Source organism: Periplaneta americana, chromosome 13 (genome assembly GCF_040183065.1).
Source record: "Periplaneta americana isolate PAMFEO1 chromosome 13, P.americana_PAMFEO1_priV1, whole genome shotgun sequence".
Classification (NCBI taxonomy): domain Eukaryota; kingdom Metazoa; phylum Arthropoda; class Insecta; order Blattodea; family Blattidae; genus Periplaneta; species Periplaneta americana.
The window spans coordinates 54,895,300-54,917,078 of record NC_091129.1 but is presented as its reverse complement, the minus strand read 5'-3'; the positions used below and the strand labels follow the sequence as shown (position 1 = coordinate 54,917,078).

The 21,779-nt window shown below is 36.3% G+C and overlaps 1 protein-coding gene across 1 annotated transcript in view; it reads right to left on the bottom strand.

The window, feature by feature from the left end:
* The window catches only part of LOC138711926 (cytochrome P450 6j1-like), a 101,726-nt gene that overhangs the window by 63,338 nt on the left and 16,609 nt on the right, over positions 1-21,779 (bottom strand). Inside the window, exons 4-5 of the mRNA XM_069843226.1 lie at positions 15,336-15,542; positions 1,580-1,843 (exon numbers count right to left, since the gene is read on the bottom strand). Of these exons, the coding sequence (XP_069699327.1) occupies positions 1,580-1,843; positions 15,336-15,542 (471 nt within the window). The remainder of the gene's footprint in view (positions 1-1,579; positions 1,844-15,335; positions 15,543-21,779) is intronic.

The window sequence follows — 21,779 nt, the reverse complement described above, 5'->3', positions numbered from 1 at the left end:
CCAGATTTGCACCCGTAACAAGATGATCGTCGTTCCTCTCCCTCGTATTCACCAGATTTGCCCCCTGCGACTTTTTTTTTGTTTTCGAAGATGAAATTGAAGCTAGTTGGTCGACGTTTTGGCACGGTGGAGAAGATCCAACACGAATCGCAGATGGTGCTTGACAGGCTTCAAGAACGCGACTTCCAGGAGGAATTCCAAAAATGGCAGACACGTTGGGATCAGTGTATAGCTAAACAAGGAACCTACTTTGAAGGGGATGGCAGCTAAATTTAAATCAGGTAATATTATTTCCATTTATGGGACAGGTCTCGGAATTTAATGATCACATCTCGTATATAGTTATTTTTATCAAAATATGGAACTAAATGTGGACTTAATATTATCAAAAAGTGACTATCTACCTTAAATATTAGTAGTATAGTTTAATCAAACTAAACAAAGAATATAATGGTCAGTGGAAGTACCTTATCTTTTATTGTATGATTTTGTTATGTGACCTTTAAACAAAATACAATTTTTATTGCCTGTTACCATAACAATAGGTTACAAACATTTCTTTCAAGTGCTGAAAAATGAATTTTCTTCCATTGTCTCTCGAGGACAGATTTATACTGACTGAAACTGCTTTCAACGTCACAAGAAGTAATCGGTGCATATTTCCATTTCACAATGTCTGCTGGGGATAATCCAAGTTTATCTTCACTGTTGAATCACCACTCATCACTGCAACAACCTTTTGTAGTTCTTCATATCCATGGTTTTTCGAAAGTACAGTGTCCACCTTAGCTTTTACTGCACCTACAACTTCACTTATACCACGAGTCAGTTATTCAACAATACTATTTACAATTTCTAAGCTTTCAGAAAGTGTAAGGTACCTGTTTTGGAGACTTCTGAGCGTTTTTATGATACATGAAAATGTATGCTAAATGTAAGTTAAATCATTCTTCACACTTGTGTCACAAGGAACAATTTTCGCGATATCAATTGAGACTGCATCTTCAGAGTCCAACGCAAGTAGAACATTCTTAATTGAGTCTGACTTCGGACAGTTGACTAAACAACATATTAACGTAAGAAACAAAAGTAAATTTTATCAGATAGTACTGTAAGAAATTGAGTTTTTTTATTCAAAGCAATATAAACTAATTTTTAGATGAAGTGTGATGCTGAGAAGCTCTTTGTATGAGTAGAAAAACGTCCTGCTATTTACAATTATTTCAACTTGAAGGATCACAGCAACCGTGTGTTTGGTAATAACTTGTTTGCTGCAGTGTTTACTGGAGGCATTTGAAACAGTAACAAAGATTTTGTTTCGAGCAGCCTGAAACATGTTTGTTTGCCGCAGTGTGGGTCTATCCTCAAATATAAATTGAATGTGCTAGAACTCGACTAAGGATATGTACTGTACTGAATTGGAAAAAAAGTAACATCATTTTCGTCCACCACAAAATCTACTTAGATTGGCCAGCATTTCAGTTCGTTTACACGAGATATCAAGTTGACTTTACTAAATATTTGGCAAAGGATGCACTTGTTATTGACATATCTGATAAGTAACCAAAGAGTTGCTCACCGATACAATTCCTGGGTCCATCTCCGAACGGAAGATAAGCGTACGGGGGCCACGTCTTACGGTTTTCCTCCGTAAAACGCCGTGGATCGAACTTATCAGGATCGGGGAAGTATTGCGGGTCTAACTGTATACCCAGCAGGGGGATGTAGACGCCTGTGCCCGCTCTCAGGATCACGCTGCCCCGACCGGAGGGATGTGGCAGCGAGTAGTCTTCACAACACATTCTGTCCAGGAACCCCAACACGGGATACTTGCGCAGCGTTTCTGAAACACAGTGTTGTCATAATCATGAGTGAATTCTACAATGTGTGGACTAATAGTTGGCTTGGATCTTCGAGGACCGAACCGGGCACGGATCCACACACTTAGACACTTTTGGTCCATTTGTTCTCTATTTATGTTATGGTGGCATGATTGGCATTCGTGAATTCGACGCAAACAGGTGGACCATCCTGTCTCAGACCTGACAGAAGCAAGTTCCATCCCCATATTAGAGCTTGATAAATCGCAGCGTCCGGAGATCGAAACTTTTCGTATATAAACATAGGAAAACCGCACTTCACGAACCTAACCTATTTTTAATGATCGCAGGTTATACACTGCTCGCCGATTTAGTAAAATACTTTTGAGTCTAAAGAAAGCAGAAAAAAGTACAACGTGGTCTGTTGTTGTGACGAGAATGCAAGCCACTGCATACCGGTTAGGCATCATGTTACAAAACATTCGCGCCTAAGTATTTTTGACAAAGTAAATATTATACAACGCCTAGAAAACGGCTCAATATTAAGCATCTGGAGAGTTTAAGGTAATATTTATTTATTTTTTATCTATTTATTTACTTATTTACGTATTTATTTACTTACAGTATGTATTTATTTGTTTGCTTGGCTTGCTTATTTATTTGTTTATTTAGTAATTTATTTATTTATTATTGTATTATAAAGATAGGTACATTCTAGGAAATAAAATTAATTTGTATTAACATTGTATCAGATTCACTTTTTATAATGAATTTGAAACATCAATTCCCGTATGATCGAAGTTTTCCTGTTCATAATATTCCTCGACTTTCATGCTTTACCTAAACACAATGTTTTCCTGTTACAGGAGACTTGCTCAGCGTGTTGTATCTAAGTAGGTTAACATTGATTTTCACCTATATCGACGGAGCAGTGTAGATGAAATGAGGGGGATGTGAAATGTGTTGGTCTGCCTTGTCCACTCCAAATTGGTCTTGAATTGAACCTTATCCGCCTGGATGGACGATTAGCTCTTTAGCTCTGAGTCACAGACACGACAGTACTAACAAAATCCGTGGAAATCCAGAGTACCGTAATCCTTTGCGCTGACAAACGCCGACAAATCGGTCATTCCTATTCCAGCGCGCGCTATGCAGTATATAGTCATATAGGAAACGAATGTAATGTAAGTGCGAAAAAATGTCATGCTGTTCTGTTCCGAACTGTTTACAGAGAACTGAAAAAGGCGCACATTTGTTTTCTCTGTCGCAAGGCGAAAAAATAAGGGAAAAGGAAAGAAGTGATTACAAATATGAAAAGGAACGATCTACGACCTAAGCGAGCATTACATTAATTGTGAGATTAATGAATGACTTTATCTTGGTACTTCTTTTTTAAAAAATTTGATCAATTTCAGAACAAACACAGACACCACATTTCAACACTTTTCAACAATCGAACGCACCTCACACAACAGGCAGCGAATTTCGAGATGACGCCGAGATCTAGTAGGCTCTGAGGATGGTGTGAAGAAGCACCGAAACAGCTGTAAGCCGCACATGCTTACACAATTAACACGAGTAAGATCGCCATTTAATCAATTATTTATATTCAAGTGTTAACATGGAATAATCAATGTTCTACGTCTGTTACAGAGAAGAGACGAGACTAATGCCGTTACGAAGTACGAAGTCGAATTACCAGTAACTTACGATATCGGTAGTGGATGGATGTCGGGTAGGCATCTAATTGTGTATGCATTATTTTTAATGAGTATATACTTCGCAGAAATTTATGAATTGGCGAGCTCGTGCAGACCTCTAATATATACAGCACATTTAATGTAATTGATCCAACAAGCATATGTAATAAAGGGCAACAAACTATCAACCATTTAATTTATGCATGCCCAGACACAAAACAACAAAGACTATTATTTATTATTCATAAAGGAAATAGGGAGGAATGGGGGCAATTGGCCAGTCAGTAATTATTTATCAGCTTATAACCAATAAATAATATGAGACTTTTTCACAAGTTTATGTAATTAATTATTCATTTGCAAATAGAAACAATAGCTAAAGGTGTAAATATGATTATTTAAGCTCATAGTTATTAATTAAAATTTTATTATATTACATTATTATAATAATAAACTTAGTACACATAAAAAAGAAGCTTCAATGGAGAAATTCAGTTATAAATTAATATGTTTATTAAGATGTGGTGTAACAATTGGAATATAAAATAGTAGCATTTTGTAATCCCCGAAACTGCAATACAATGTAATAGAAAATGAATAAAAAAATGAATTCATACTAACATACGTACATACATACACGATTTCAGGTTGGGATGTTTAAGTACAACTATCAGTCTGACTTTGTATTAGTTCCATTAGGAGGGCAGGAGAGAATTGGAATATTTTCTTAATGATTTGATAGAGTGTAATTAATTTCTAAGTTATAATGCCTAACGTTTCTTCCCCTTATATTGCAATTAGGCGTAGGCCTACATTGGATTAGACATAGGTTACATTGAGATTCATTTTTACAGACCGAAAGTTGCTAAACATTGATCTAGAGCAGCGTGTTTCAATATTTTTCAACGCGTGGCACACTTACGTTGTAATTTAAAATACCGCGGCACACACTTATAATCTAAACCAGTGGTTCCTAACTAATACAAATGATATTTTGAAGATTGGTCCATATGATAGGTACTTCGGGCAGAAGAGGTTGCAGTTGGTATTTTTCTCGGGGTTCTTCCATTTCCCCATATTAGGAATCCTCATTTTCATTCAACATTTCTCCATTCCGTCATAATTCCCCTAACGCATGGAGGATGCTGGCCTAGGTATGGGTGGGGCTGCCTGCTAAGAACCTGGATATGCAGCGAACTTTAAGCTATGGTTTGTACACAACAATCTTCGCCGAACGATCAACGCTGAAGACTGAAATCGCCAGCGTTCATCGTCAGAGAGTGGTTTCTTTACCGGCGAACTTCGTAGGTGCATAGTAAATTGTTTTGTATAGTTGACCAAGTCTGATCAGCTGATAAGTGGATGATAATATGATAACATTATAATATAAGTTTTGCCTTTTTTTTAAAGTTTACCGGTCAGAGGCCGTTTACCGAAGTTATCTTTGTTTTCCCGTTTTCTTTCATTTCCTTTTTACTTAACCCGGACCAATAGAAGAAATAGTGTACGCACTTCTATGCTTTCCCATTGTCAGTGGCGGACCTGACAACTAGTGGCGCTTCGATCGCTAGGATCCATCTGTTGTCTGAAGTCAGATACCTCGAAAATATATTTCTCGCGCGTTTAATGATGAAAGTTGCTAGGGGTTGTTAATATGCTTTGTTGTTGAGAGTTACGTAGATATCTTCAATTTGTTGTGCTTTGAATTAACTAGTGACAAATGAATATTATGCGGTGGTTTACAAAATAATTACAAAAATTCCGTACTGTTTTGTTCCGGGTTATAGATCGGAATACAGTAGAAATAGTGTAACAAGACATTTCTTTTCATCTCCCAAAGAAAAAGATGAGTTTGGAAAGTGGGCCAGAGCGATTCCGCGGAAAGATAGGCAGCTTTCGGTAAATAACCGATCAGACTGTTTTAATATAAAACGTCATAAGACAGCAATACCGCGAGTGCGTTAAAAATTACAACCAAGAGTTGTACCTCACATTTTCCCTAATTTACCGAAATGATGAAATATATGAAAATAAACGTTGCGGAGTGGTAATATTCGATGAGGTCAAATTCAGAGAATAAAGTCAATTGAATAATTATTCCCTTAAAGTGGACGTATTTTTTGATTTCGGAGATCTCACATCTGATGTCCAAAAGAAACAATTAGCAAATCATGCTTTAGTATTTATGCAAGATTGGATTCAACTAATTGCTATTTACGCTAGCAGAAACGGTACTCCAGGTGACATTCTCGCTAAAATTCTTATACAAGTTGTACTTCAATTAGAAGCAGTTGGGACGAGGGTAGTCGGTTTCACTTGTGATGGCAGTCAAACAAATAGAAAGGCCTGGAAGTCTTAGAAATCAATGAAAAAAATTTCCAGCATAATACTATATTCCTAATCCGTTCGACGACAAAAAGAAAGATACGGGCATTCTCAGATTTTGTGCACATACTGAAATGCATGAGAAATGATTTCCATGATAAAATCGAACTCTCTTGGAAGGAGAAAACTATCAATTTTAATTTTTATAGGAGACTTTTTAAGGAAGACTTATCTGGATGTACGAATGTGTAGGGTTTGTCCCAAGTTTGACAACAGCTCATTTATAGGCTATCTCTCGTCCTTTAAGACAATGGATGCCACCAGACTCGCGTTCCAACTCTTTAGCAACAGTGTCGCCAAAGGCCTTAAATTTTATCGAGAATTAGGGTCATCGGGTTTCGAAGGCAGTGAGGGCACTGAAGAATTTATGACATTTAAACTGTATTGCCGCCGCATTAAATTCACACATTTCTGCTAAGGCTCTTTATAAAGACTCTTCTGATCACTAATTCCTTACTGATTTTCTTCAGTGTCTCACAATTACAACCAACACATTTGCGTCTGCTACAACAATGTTTAGTAGTAACCTTTCAGAATATCTTAGAATGGCTCCGGAGCAAAGGATACAAATATATTCTAACAGGGAAACTCGCCCAAGACCCCTTGGAACATCACTTTGGAATTTTGTTTTCACTCAGTTCAGATGACCATCCTTCGACGATAGATTTCCTCCATATGCATTTACTACCAAGCAGATCCTTCTTAACATTGCTGGAAACTCTGAAACGAAAAGTGATGATGAACTACGCACATCGTTTGTGAAGCAAATGCGAACATTAGCGCGAAATGTGGAATTACTCAACAAGATAGTTAGGAAGTCTGTAGAAACATGTATAAAAGGAAAAAATGTTATTCATGAAAAAATACATGGTCAATACTGGGAAAGTCCTGTGCCCGAGTTGGTGAATACCACTCCTGCTGCGTTAATTGACATGTTTAGTGTATTATGTGGCCGGTTATGTAGTAAATCATTCCTCTAAGTTTATTGCGTGTACCCTCTGTGCCCTTCGACAGGAATGTAATATGTCTAAACATTGTGCAGCTCTCACCCAAATCAAAGACTACCGATCAGGTAGGAACGTCAGTTTTTTAAACCATTTCTCCCAAGCTGTATATGACGTACTTATTCAAACAGAATTGAAAATTAAAGAAAAGATTAACTCAGCAAGTGCAATGTGGGATGAGATCTATCTTAACGCTCTTTCGATCCAGTCTTCGGGAGCAGGTTGTTGCAGAGAACACATCATCGATATTATTCCGAAATTAGTCTACCACTATTTAAAGTGCCGATTCTTCAGGACAAAGTAAATCCGAAGATTTTTACAAGCTCGTAAATCCGTCAAGTCATCTCGCAAACTCTCAAAGATAGCAAGCAACTAATCATGGTGAGTAACTTAATTCATTTATAGGCATGTAAAATATCATTCAACTCTTTATTTACTAGCATTTCGTAAGTTTTTCTGTCCCTGAAATCGCAACTTGTTACGAAAAGATTATTTAAATACTGAACGTATAATTGCTTTCACAACGTTTCAGATCCCATTGTATTTTCTGTTACGAACGTTCATAATAGTAATACCTGATAGAAGACTATTAATTATGATTAAGAGACTATAAAGATATTTCTTAAGTTACGAATAGCCGGGTTAAATGGAAGATATTTGCTTTTAAAAAGGACTACTTTCAGCATAACAGGTACTATGAATTCCTTCCCAGTCCTCGCTTAGCAGTAACAGCGCCGCGTTGCGGCGAATCCGTGTAAGCTCACAGAGTGCGTACACTATTTCTTCTATTCGTCCTGCTTAAACTAATACAAAACACAACACCCATGCCCGAGGCGGGACTCGAACCCACAACCCTTCGGACCTAGCGGTAGAGACAGTCCGAGCCTCTAGCGCTTGTGCCACCCAGGGCGGCACATTGAAAAACAAGCATGGACCTTTAAAATGGCTAATCTCATGTTTAGAAACAGATAGCTATACAGAGGGCTCTTTTAATTAATTGATATTAAGACATTTTGAAAATGGTCCCACCAATTTTAAGGAATATTTCAGACTCTTTCCCGAACAATTTCCTTTTGTTTTAAGTTTAATTGAAAATGATATTGTAGAATTACCCACAAAATTTATTCACAAACCAATAAGCCCAGCTGAAATACAAGCAGTAACTTTAAGATAAAAACCGATGATATAAACATTTTATTTTTACTTTTTAAACTGTTATTTTTTTCATTTAGAAATTTAGAAAATGATGTTTCAAATAAAAAAATTGAGAAAGAGGTTGTTGCACTTCTCTCATTTGCTCGGCATTCCAGTTCACTTACTATTTCACACTCAAACTTTTGCTTCAATAACTAAATCTGCCGTATCGTGTGTGTCCTTCAATTATGAATTATTTTACTCCATAGTATTAATAGTTCTAGTTGTTGCAAAGTATAGATTTGTTGTTAGTTCTTCTTTTTGGCTCATGTCGAACAGGGATTTGTGTTTAGAGACATAATCAATTAATATCTCGTATTCATTAGTGGAGAAATTGCAGAAAGATTTCTGTTTTATCGCCATTATAGTATTATAATGTGGAAATCACATGCTATTAAATGATTTAGTTCATGACCTACTGTAATTTTACAATTGGTTTCTCAGCGATGATCGTCAGGTTTTTGCCTCGAAAGCAAACTCCGACGATGATCGTCGAGCCCGACGACGTTCGTTGACGTTCATCGCTGTAAAGAAACCATGCACATTCAAATCAAAAGGACAGAATCCCAGCGAAGATCGCCAGCGATGATAGTCGGGGAAGATAGCCATAACAAACCGTAGCTTTAGTGTGGTTTGGAAATGCGCCTGACTTGAGGATCAGCACAGTAGATCTAATAAGGTCGCAGTGATGGGTCATAGTGCTCAGTTCAATTCAATTCAAGATTGGTACGATTTGTAACTTTACTGTCTGGTAACCCTGGCTGCTCCTCGCACACCTACTCTGTGTTTACTGAATGTTGACTGATCCCGCGTTCGCTCAAAGTTGATTCTTGTGGACTAACTTTTTTACTTCCTTTTTATTTTTTATTGTAGCAATTTTTACTAGGGCAACTTTTACTATTTTCATTTTCTCACTGCATACCTGCGGATCATTCGCGGCACACCGTTTGAAAATGTGTGGTCTAGAGGTATGTAACTGAACACCTGACTGCCATTATAATAACGAAACATTAATGTTTTTATTAGGTTTACATTATGTTGTTGAGAGACTGAAAATTCTCTTTCCGGTTTATCGGTGCCTCGTTAGTAGTAGACTGCGTACTTTTCTTGGACTGCATAAAAATCTTCTTTGTTTTGAGATAGTTACTAGGCCTATGATGAACTCTTCATAAACCACATGGAATGAATTAATCTTGATCACTGTTTTAAACAATTGTTTCTCGTTTTTTTATGTTTTTAATGCAGTACACTATGTATTTATGAAATTTATTTTTGTTCTGTGACTTCATATACATCATGTCGTTCATGTCGCATTTGTAATTTTAAATTATTTGCGTGGCGCAATGACTGACATAAATGTACTGCTTTAAAAACAATTGCATTATGGCGAATATGAATTACGTAATGTTATGTATGTTAGGAACTTGACACATACATTACTTATACTATTATCCATTTGCCACGTGTAATTTATTGCGTTAGAAATGTAATTTCAGAAAGTAATTTTTTTTTCAGTGAAATTATTTCTTCACTTATACATTTGAATTGTTTTAACAAATATTGATCAAATGTAAGATATTGGATCCTTAAAATTGTACCGTCTTCACTCTTTATAAAATAATGATATAACTATAGGTATTCAAAAATAGCTGGAAGTCCATGTAGAAGTAGTCAATTTATCGAAGGGAACCGCATACTAAACGTAACAAACACAACTGAAAGGGGATACATTTGATCCTATGTAAGAAAGAAACGTTAAGTTTTCCTTCTAGAATCTAATCCATTAGATTTTATAGGTAGGAACGTTGTATCCTAGATTTAAATAACGAGTGTTTATATAATTGAGGTTTAAAGAAAGAGATTTTATGAATGAAAATAAATTAGAGACACTGGATGCTTACTTACTTACATATGACTTTTAAAGAACCCGGAGGTTCAATGTCGCCCTCACATAAGCCCGCCATAGGTCCCTATCCTGAGCAAGATCAGTCCAGTCTCTATCATCATATCCCACCTTCCTCAAATCCATTTTAATATTGTCTTCCCATCTCGGTCTCCCCAAAAGTCTTTTTCCGTCCGGCCTCCCAACTAACACTCTATATGCATTTCTGGATTCGCCCATACGTGTCCTGTAACTTCATCCCTCTTAGCCCCAAATAACAATCGAGATATGTGAGAGGTATTTAATGGTTTCGTAGGCGGAATCAGGTATAAGTGTAACGCTCATTGATATCATCACGTGAATGTTACGAATTTTAGTCTTTGTACGATAATTTGCATATTAAACACATGCTATCAATCTGTTATGCACACTATTTTCTTCCTCCTTTCCAACGTTTATTCCAGTCTTGGATAATGTTTTATCGAGTCATTTGCTCTTCTCATAGTTCCTGTAACATCGTTTTCTTAATATGCAAGTTATTACCCAATTCTTCAGAATAATTTATTTGTTTTGTTTCATTCGGAATAAGCAACGTATCTTTAAAAAACAGACAAGGCAGAATTTGAAAACGATTTATTAATTTCATTACATTTTGACACTATCATGAGAACTTCAAAACCTAGGTACACCAAGAAAAAAGTTGGATGTAGACTGTGACAGACCATATGGTCTAAGATATACGAGATCGATAACAACCCGCATGTAGTTGGGCGATGTCGACATAGTTTGCTTGCTGGAACATCTTTTGTTTAGTTCTGCTCTCGCTGTATTTAACTTTTGCCGTTATGAGCTTCACATATTCAAACCGTGAATGGTTACCGACGGTAGAATTCGAGCTTTTATAGATATTACTGTGGAACTTTCTGATTCATATGATGTTGCGATGAATTGCGTATTTTCACTTTAAAGCAGTATTAATTAGAATGTTCTAGAATCACCTGGAATCGAAGTTCGAAATTAAAAATACGAAACGAAGGGTCGAATATCGAACCCTCTCAGGCAGTCGAAACATTCATACGAACACATCAATCTACCTAAGAGCCATGAACAATCCTCGAGAGATCCGTGCATTATAAATGTTTGTTTCTTTACTCGGCTGCATCTTAAGAATTAATGTATTAATCAGTCCACCGAACCTATGTCTACTTATTATTTTAGCTGTTCTCAATCGTTACTTAAACTAAAATACAAGCGCTGTGAGTTAGAGAATTTCAACGACGAAAAGTATTGTGTGTCTATCCCTAGTCGTGTTATGCGTGATGCTTAAAACAATTGAATCAGTCGGAGCTAAAAGGAACTAAGTCACTTTTCACAACTTTTCAGAAGAAGCAAAAAACATTCCACTAATAACACAGATATTTTATTTTTATGTTATAGAAGACAAAAGAATATTTAAAAGTCTTAGTTCCTTCTTCCACGTTCGATGCGCATGAACATCCGTTGTTCAAATTGTTGCATAACCAAAAACTGCATATTTTGACGTAGTTCCTTTTAGCTCCGACCGATTCAATTTATGAATGGCTTTAGTTAGACACCCTGTAGAATGATGCAAATCCAGGTCACTTTAATAACTAATAATAATCAGTACGCAGTCTCTCGTTGGTAAACAAAATTTTCAGCATCCTTAATAATGGAAAAGTCATTTTTCATATGCTGTATGTGTTAGTACAATGATTTTTTTAACCTATTCTTTGCATTTTGTTCATATTGGGTCCCTAGAAAGCAATTTCATAATTGGCTTATTTCACGACGCTTTATTAACTACTGTGGTTATCTAGGTCTGAATGAACTGAAGATGATAAAACCAGCGAAATGAGTCCAGGGTGCAGCGCCGAAAGTTACTCAGCATTTGTTTTTAATGAGTTGAGGGAAAACCCCGAAAAAAACTCAATCAGGTAACTTGTCCCGACAAGGATTTGAACCAGAGTCCGCCTCCTTACACGATCAGGCATGCTAACTGTTACTCCACAGTGGTAGACGGAAGAAATTTGCCTGAAAATTATGCACATAAAATATAATTATTTTCTTAATGAAAAGTTAATTAGTCTTTATTTAAAATGGGAAAACACAACATATAAACTAGAAACATTATTTTTTTTTTCAAAATCTCTGGTAGGTAGGCTATCGAAAGAGTGTTTTGATCGTGCCAATTGATTATAACGATTTTTTCTGATCTGTTGGTCAGATTTTGTTCATACTGAGTTTATACGATGCAATTTATCTGTGAATGATGCACATGCTCGATAATAATTGTTGGTAAAAATTAATTCGTCTCTATTTCAAATAGGTTAACACACAAAATCTATTTTGAGACTTCCAAGGGAATTTAGGTTTTAAGCATTGCTAATCCGAAAAAGTGGGTTTGGTCATGTTATGGTGGTGCATTTCCCAAACTATTCTTCAGATTTTGCTATATCGTATAAATATCTACGAGTCAATTTATCTGGGAGTCATACACAAGAAAATAAAAATGTTAGTAAAAATTAATGATTTGTGTGTGTGTGTGTGTGCGCGTGCGTGCGTGTCTGCAGGTGTGTATTGTATTTATTTACATTTCATAGTATTCGTACATCGCTTCACAGCTAGAATATGTCTAATTTCTTAGTCACAGTCTAATTAAAATATATACAGAAGGGTTTTAATACAATAAATATATTCATACAGCGTTGTTGAATGTCATAAATTCATATACTTTTAAAATTTGAATCTAAATAATCTTATGTCCAGTTAATGGACAAAAACTGTGGAACATATTGCATGAGAAAGGTATATCCCAACATCTGAGTAATGTTATATAAATTCTGAATTGTGGTACTAAAATCAAAATCAAAATTAAGATTCGGGTCTCATGGCATCCGTGGCGAAGATCTCGGCTGGCATTCCCTTCATTTTCTTCTCCCTTTCTTCAATCTCTTGGTTGTACGACTCGGTGATTGGGAGGTAGTGTTTCTGGACGATATCCTCCATAAAGTATTCGGCGACTGGGAGCGAACTTTAATAGGCAGAGTATTCTCTTTAGAAATCCCGTCTTCACAGATTCGAGTTTCCTGAGATCGCTTGACATTATAAAGTGCCATGCTACTTCTATCCCGTACTTGCCACAGCACTGGAGCTATCTTTATTTAAAAAAGATGTACGGCTGTTACAATTGACAGGTTTTTAACTCTTTCTTGAATATGTTTCTTGAATGATTTCTCGGTACTTTCCAAGATGATGCCTAAATATTTGAATGAGAGACTCGTCTTCTCTTCATCACATGCAATTATGTAATTTTTGGACAGCTTTCATTCCTTTTGTTTTTCCCCCCTTTAATCTCTACCTTGTTTTTGTTGACCCTACGTTCTCAAGCTTTCGAACGAGGCTTGAATACTTGTACGGCTCGGGGAGAGTATCACCGTATCGTCGGCATACATTAGTAGTTTCGCGTTGTTAAGTGTGACTCTATTTGTAATATCCGCTGTCATAACACTAAACAGTAAGGGAATCATTGGGTCTCCCTGTCGAACTCTATTTGTCTTAAAAATTTCGTTTGTACATGTTAACCTATGTCTATTCGTACCTAGTTATATTGTAGGATGCTCCGCACTAGTAGAATAATGGGGTCTGTTGGTCCAAGTGCAATAGTTAATTCTTTCAAATGCAGTGCTTTCAAATGCTTTAGTGTTGTCGATGGAAATTGCGTAGAGATATTATGATTGCGGTCTGATTAGGTTAGTATGGACTTTACTGAGAACTTGCATTATCGCTTTTATCGTCGATTTACGCGGTATGAAACCGAATTTTTCTTGAGGGATGATCTTTTGTACCTTGTCGAGAGTGGATTTGTACAGCAATCTAGACAGAACCTTGAAAGACATTTATAGAAATTTGTTAAATATTTCAGTCCAAGTGTTCAGGAGTTCTGGCATGGTGACTTGTAGGTACTCATTGTATATGTCGTTAATTCCTGTCGCTTTTCCGCTCTTTCCTTCTCCCACAGCTATCAGAACTACTTCTATGAAGAATGGCATGGATTGTAGTTCATTCCTGTTTTCTGGCAGAGATTTCTTTCTGAGCTATTCTTATTGAGAATGTGGGAAAATTATTTTTCCAGTCTTCCTTATTAAAGTCAGCCGCATACCTTGGCCGTTTTACTTTCAGTATGGTGAATGGGTCCTGTTCTGCTCTCTTTATTATCGTCTATAGATTCGTTGTACGCCTGCTTCTTTTCTTTTAGAAGCTGTTTATATCTCTTTCTCGCTTTGTTGTAGTTTTGACTTATTGGGATGGCGTTCGGCGAGCGATCTGTTCGCATGGAATTTAACGATGTTCACAGTATGGGGCCTATACTTCTAGAAGTGAATTTTAGCAAGTTTAGAAACCCAAATAGCCCAGATATAAGTTCTTTATGGATGTTTTTTATTACTTATTAATTTAAATTACAACTACACTATTTATACTGGTGAAATTTTGAGTGCCTCGAACATACTAATGCATCACATTTAGGATGCATGTAGGGCTTTTGCTTCCATAGAGATGCCAGCTCACTATTCTCTGTCGGCAGTCATCGGTCTCTCTCTATTTTTCATTCCGTACGTCTGTTTCGAAATCATCTAAACCTAGGTCTATATCTACCAACTTCCCTTCTTTCCTAAGTTACAGAAACTATTTTTGCAATCTTACATACTTTTTCCTAAAAATAGCATATGAAGAAGATGAGGAGGAGAAGAAAGACGAGATTCTGACAAAGATAGAAGAGAAAGAAGAGAAAAAGAGAACAAGAACATAATGTAAAGATGATTGAAGGTTACAAAATGCGTTAGAAAATATTTGTGTCGATATATTAATCTGTGGATTATTGTCGTGTCCTTACGAATTCTATATAATGATTGTACATAATTGTTGAGATATCATTAGATCAGGCCTGGGCATTATTAACTCGATTGAGTCACTACAGACCACCCCTTATCTCCCCATTCCACCATCCCCGGCTGAGACAGTAATGTTTTGGTGCGGTATGAGCATACAGGACGGTCAGTAACGGGTTGTGTCAGGTGGGCATTGTAGCTTTTACGAACTTTCGGCTCTCGCTGGTCACCTAAAATCCATCACTGATGCAGAGATGCAGAGAGCTTTACTGCGCGTTTGTTTATAAGGCGGTGTAAGGAAAAATGACATGGGCACGGATTTTTCAGTGCATTTCACTTCCCCTCTTAGATGCTTTAGATGCACATTGATTAAAATAAAGAATGGACAGGGGATACATCTGATTCTCGGTTTCGTCGAGAACGACGTGGAACACTACAATTACCTGCCACCACCATGTCGAGGAGCGGCATGTCTTGGAGGGCGTCGTATGTAACTCGCTGATGTCGGCAAATCTCTATCCGCAACTGGGCTTGAATCTCCGGCTTGAAGGCCAACTCGTAGAGAGCGAACGTCAGCGTTGAGGCGGACGTCTCGAAGCCTGCTATGAAGAATGAGAACACCATGCCGACAAAGTCGTCCCCATCGAGCCCTGCAACATTCGTGTAAGTCATCTGAAGGAAGGAACACATATGAATAAATAAAGACTTCACGCTTGATCTCTCCCATTAAGATCCCATATTGAGCTCCTCATAAGGGTTTCAATAAATTAGAGATACATAAAAGTAGCAATTAGAAGATTATATATTGTAAGATGGCGTTGGGTGACAATAGCTGGGACAAGACTATTAAAAAAAACGATTAACTGTGAATGCTGTAGCTGACAGCTGTATTCTGTCGAGTGTAGAGTATTTATAAAAAATAACTTTTTTTTAATTCGGCAAATTAGTTAAAAAAACACAATGTGGTGTGATTGCGAACAGAGAGCAAAGCATAATTTACAATGAACCGTGAACCAATGAAAAGATAGCTAAAAGAACTTCATTAGATGTTGAAGATAATCAAAGTCGTCCCTAAACAAAATACAAGTAATAAGTTATAAAATTGCAGTAAATGCGATTTAGTTAGTTACTTTACTCACATTTGGGTTGTGGGTAAGACAAATAAAAGTAAAGTAAATCTGCCTGTAATTTTTACAGTACTAGGGTAATCTTGATTATGATACATTCCCATTCTGTAACCAACAAATACTGAAGTGTTGTTAATAATGCGCAAGTTTAATAATGTAACCTGCGTTATTTCTACTGCAGTTTGAAGAGACGCATGATAAGGACGTTATGGGCTACTATGACTATATACCTCAGTTGATTATCCATTCTTGCCACGTTCGGAAAAATGAGACAACCCAATCGTTGGCAGACTGAACTGTACAAGAACTTCTTCTTCGATCCATTCTTAAAACGTCTACTTTAGATATTGCACGGATTAATGCATATTTGGTCCTTTTGATGCAGACCAAATTTGCACAGTACAATTTCCAATAATTCTTGCACAGTTTTGCTTCCTTCCACAAATCAAATTAAAATGTGTCTCGTGTATCCATATAATTATATTACCTTGTGCAATACGTTGATTCAGAATTCAGAAGCTCTTCTTGCTTTATTTCCGGTTGAATTTATTTTTACGGAGTTGTAATACACTTGTTTCACCACAAACTTTTTATCCTCATCATAATTCCCTACAGATGAAACGCAGACAGATTGAAGTGTTGCTTGATTTATTATTCATTTTACAGTAAAGTGAGGCTGGAATCTTCTCCTATCCATCCAACTATTTGGTACATTTGCTGATCATTTAAGATTATTTGGCATTTTCCTCCACATTATAGTTCCTGAATTGACTCAGTGGTAGGCAATCCTATGTTTGACGTTTAATTATTTGCTTAATGCTGTCTGATCTTCTCCTCCATTAGCGATCATTTCCCTATCCTTTTTCTGAGTATTTTTTATATTTTTCCTACTTTCTGCTTTCCTGTCAATAATAGCCGTTCTACAAATAGGGGAAAGTTGCTTCCTGAGCAACATCTCCTCTTTCAGCGAAGAGCAGCTCGACGCAGCTTTCGTGGAAAATGTCTATATGGCTACAGTCTAATTACAGTTTTTCTCATCATCGTCACACGGCATATTCCACAATTATCTTGAAGATACATTTCACTTAGGCTATATTAATAATATAATTACAAAATACAGGAAAATCATATACTAATCAAGATCTTACGATGCAAAGTGTCACCACTACGAATAAAATATTTTCCATGGTTACAAGACAGACAAAGTAAGAGGGGGGGGGGAGAAAGGGGAATCCAAAAGGGATAGCTGCCCTGGTTACAGCCTCATAATTAATATAATTAACCCTCGCAACTTAGCTGCTCCAGAATTTCATGCTACTTATCTGGAGTGTTTTTTACCTCAAGAATATTTGTTGTTAACAATTAGAATATCTTATAGTTTAATGCATTTTATGCTCGACCATGCCGAAATGTAGTAATTATACACCTGGTAGCAGTCCTTTAATGCATGTCATTAAAGTACACCTATTCATTAAAGTTCAGGTTTTCGATTATTCTCGGATATGCAATCGAAAGACAACTAGCAAAACGTCACGCAGGCTGGAAATCCAATACTGTCGCAGAAGGTTATGTTCTGTTACTATAATAATTAGCGTTAATTGTAAATAATATTCAAATAAATTCAATTTGTCATCTCGTTTTTCAATGTCGAATTCAATTTCAAGGTTATATCAAATTTAACGTTTATCTTACTCTCTAGATTATATCAAGGTCGTCGACATTCGTTGCCCGGAAAAAGTCAATACTTTCGCGTCTGTGCACATCTCACAATTTACGAGATTGCACAAGGTCAGTTCGCTCACCAGTCACATAAGAATAACATGAATACTTATGAATAATTTCAAGTTAGAAATATGATCGAGCATAAAAAGTCGTACGAAACTTTCCTATAATGGTAATTAAGACACTGTATGAAAATTATGAAACTCGCTTGCGCTCGTTTCATAAACATCCTCGCGTCTTAATTACTATCATTATAGGCTCGTTGCATAATGTACTAATAATACTTTATAAGCAAATTGAAAGTTTATATTGCACCTAGAATTATTTAATATGTTTAAAGAATTAATTAATTAATTGAATTAGTCTAATGGCAGAATATTTTGTTCTGTATCTGTTGTTTTTATTTTTTCAATTATCAGAGAACTCATTCACTGTCGTTGAAATATAGATATCACGAAAAGGAAATTGTTTTTGGATCAAGTGTTAATTATTATGTTTAGACAATTATTTAATTTAGTCTCATCATCTGATGCAGTATGAAGAACAAGAAGCTAATTTTACAAATACAAATAATTACTCTTGAACCTACAATTATCCGTAGCTTACATTGCAATTTATGCTTTATTTGTTCCATTTATTCACTTTCCAAAGTACATGTTCACTTTGTTTACAAAAAAGACTATCACTGCAAAATAGGCCTAATTGTAACTAGAAAATAAAAACTTGTTCTATAGCACGGGCCATCCACGAATCCAAGCAATAAACATGAAAACAATCAATATATAAATTAAATAATAATTTTAATTCTAAGGGAAACTAAAATAACCAAGGATAGCATATCTAGGTTACTGGAACGCTTCGGAGTATATGGATGTAGATGTTAACAAAATATGGTGTGGGATTAGAAAAGACCCCCAGGTAAGTTCGAATGTTAAACAATTCAACATAGGCCTACTTTCTTTGTTTATGCTTGACTTGGATTTTTAAAAAGTTTATGATTAAATGATCTGAAATAAATTTCACATCTTACGAAATGTAATTAACGATATTGAGCACACAAATGACGATTTATGAAATTAAATTTACAGATCCTGGTTTAAAACTAATTCAACTTTGTTGGCAATAGAGCAGGAACTGACCAGATAGAAAACTTGATACGTTAGGTAGATGGGCATTAATTCGCTCTTTTTTGTAGATACGACTTTACTACTGAAGTTCATTTATGCGTGTTCTAATTAAACTGGGAATGAAATTAAATTTCTTATCTCGTTTCCGAGAAGTATTTAGCTAACATCACAACTTATATAAGTTCAACGCGCTTGTTTTATCTTAGCATTTCATGATGTATCAGATCGAATCTAAATGCTGATTACAAGCGGCATATGCATATCGCTATAATTTTTCAGCGGCTCAGTAACAATTCTCATGACCTTACACTATCGATGTCTTGACCGCAGTAATAGTGACACTTGTAATCGTTTATCGTGTTGTAAGAGTTGTCTGGAAATTATTGAATTTTTTAATACATCCTAGTTTCACATTTGTACTGAGTAAACGCTGAATTGTGTAGCAAAACGTTAGGTTTTATAGTTCTACATATTTTCCATTTGTACGTCATTTAGTTCATTAATAAGGAAGATGTCTTAATAAATCAATATATTTTTTAAATTGGTTATTTAATGGCACTGTATCAACTACTAGGTAATTTAGCGTCGATGAGATTGGTGATAGCGGTATGAAGCCGAGGATTCGCTATAGATAACCTGATATTCGCCTTAAAGTTGAGGAAAACCTCGAAAAAACCCAATCATTCAAACTCGTGCCCGAGCGCAACTCCGGATCGGCAGGCAAGCGCCTTAGACGACTGTGCTACGCCGGCGCCGGTGGCTTAATAAAATCATTCTTAATTGTACGTCTTTGTTATATAGTGTTTAATAGATTTTGTTACAAACGTTTGAGGATGGTAGAAGTGATAATTTGAACAGTTTTCATAAAGTAACCCATGTCCAGAAACGTTTTGTTCTGTAGTTAAAAATTCTGAAGTGTATGTTAACCGGTATAGGTTAACATTAGAGGGGCATGGTAAAAAAAATAATTTCTTTAATGTATGCTATGACGTTGCCAAGATTATATTTGTAAACTAACGAACTTCATGCGAATAGGCATAGAACCTTCTCTCTGTCGGCCTGATTGGCGCAGTTGGTATAGCGCTGGGCTTCTATGCCCGAGGTTGCGGGTTCGATCCCGGGCCAGGTTGATGGCATTTAAATGTGCTTAAATGCGACAGGCTTATGTCAGTAGATTTACTGGCATGTAAAAGAACTTCTTACTTACTTACTTACTTCCCATCTACGTCTCGGCCTCCCTAAAGGTCTTTTTCCCCTCCGGCCTCCAAACTAACACTCTACATACTGTATATGCATTTCTGGATTCGCTCATACGTGCTACATGCCCTGTCCATCTCAAACGTCTGGATTTAATGTTCCGAATTATGTCAGGTGAAGAATACAATGCGTGCAGTTCTGTGTAGTGTAACTTTCTCCATTCTCCTGTAACTTCATCCCTTTTAGCCCCAAATATTTTCCTAAGCACCTTATTCTCAAACACCCTTAACCTATGTTCCTCTCTCAAAGTGAGAGTCCAAGTTTCACAACCATAAAGAACAACCGGTAATATAACTGTTTTATAAATTCTAACTTTCAGATTTTTTGGCAGCAGACTGGATGATAAAAGCTTCTCAACCGAATAATAACAGGCATTTCCCATAAAGATCTCCTGCGGGACAAAATTTCGGCACACCTGCGACGCTAATATAATATAACCTCGGCAGTTGCGAACATCGTTAGGTAAAACATAACATTTTTTTAACCTTCTTTCTAGCGTACATTAAACTGATATGCAATTCATGGTCAGTGCATCTCACCTTATTTAAATGTACTGTAGCTGCCCTTCTTGTATAACGTTAGGCTTGTTTGGGTTTTAAGCATTATGTAAGACAATAATTGAGACTCGGAATCCAAGAGGAGCCCAATGTTTAATCACTTTCAAAATTTATTTCTCATGCAAAATAATTAGTAGAAGCTTGTTGCCATGGTTATATGAAAAGATGTAATGGAGATGTACTTACGAAACAAAAAATAATTAGTCAGAAGCATTTTGTAGCAACAGCAAACATTTTTTTTACTCTCCCAAAAGTTTGATGTAATGGACTTGGGCCCCTCTTGGATTCCGGGTCTCAATTTTGGTTTCTTTAGCTTCCTCTTATCACGGGAATACTCGCATCAACAGATCTTGCTGATCTGTATTTCAATTTTGGAAGAGCAAATGAAAATGGAAAAAAAAACTGCAAGTTTTTTTCAGTCATAATATTATTAACGATGCCAACTACCTTAGGCTATACCATGCTTATAAGAATTCACCAATCTTCGCAAGAAGAGGAAGTCCGCAATCAAATTTCAGAAAGATGGCTTGAGGTGGTTGACTGTATCAAGATTTACAGCCATCAAACGAAATGTTTCCGCACATGGTTCCTGTGTGAAGATTATTTACATTGATCACTTCTGCTACCCCTAAATTTTGCAACAAAATCACTGAAATAACCTGTGTATATACTGTACAATGTATACACACACACTTGACTTGTACATTACAAACTCAGACATCAGTTGCTGTAAAAAGAGATTGGAGAGGAGATATAAAAGGAGAGAAATTAAAATCTAAAAACAAAATTAATTAAAAAAGAATAAACAAATATCGAAGAAAAGGAGGATTGGCTCAAAGAAGAGAGTAAAGAAGTAAAGAGAAATATGTAGACCATGTGTAAAGTAGTACAGAAAGAGTGAAAATTGTTGTAGTTAGAGGCAAGAAAAAAGTAGAAATAAAAGACTGAACAAAGTTTCATCGTCGTCGTCGTCGTCGTCGTCGTGTAGTTTCAAGGAGTTAGGCTACTTGACGTGTTCCGGTCTCACTTTGGTCTTCCTTGTTTTCTTTTCCTTTTGGTATATAGCTTTTTAAACTTTTGGGTAGTAAATTTGCCAT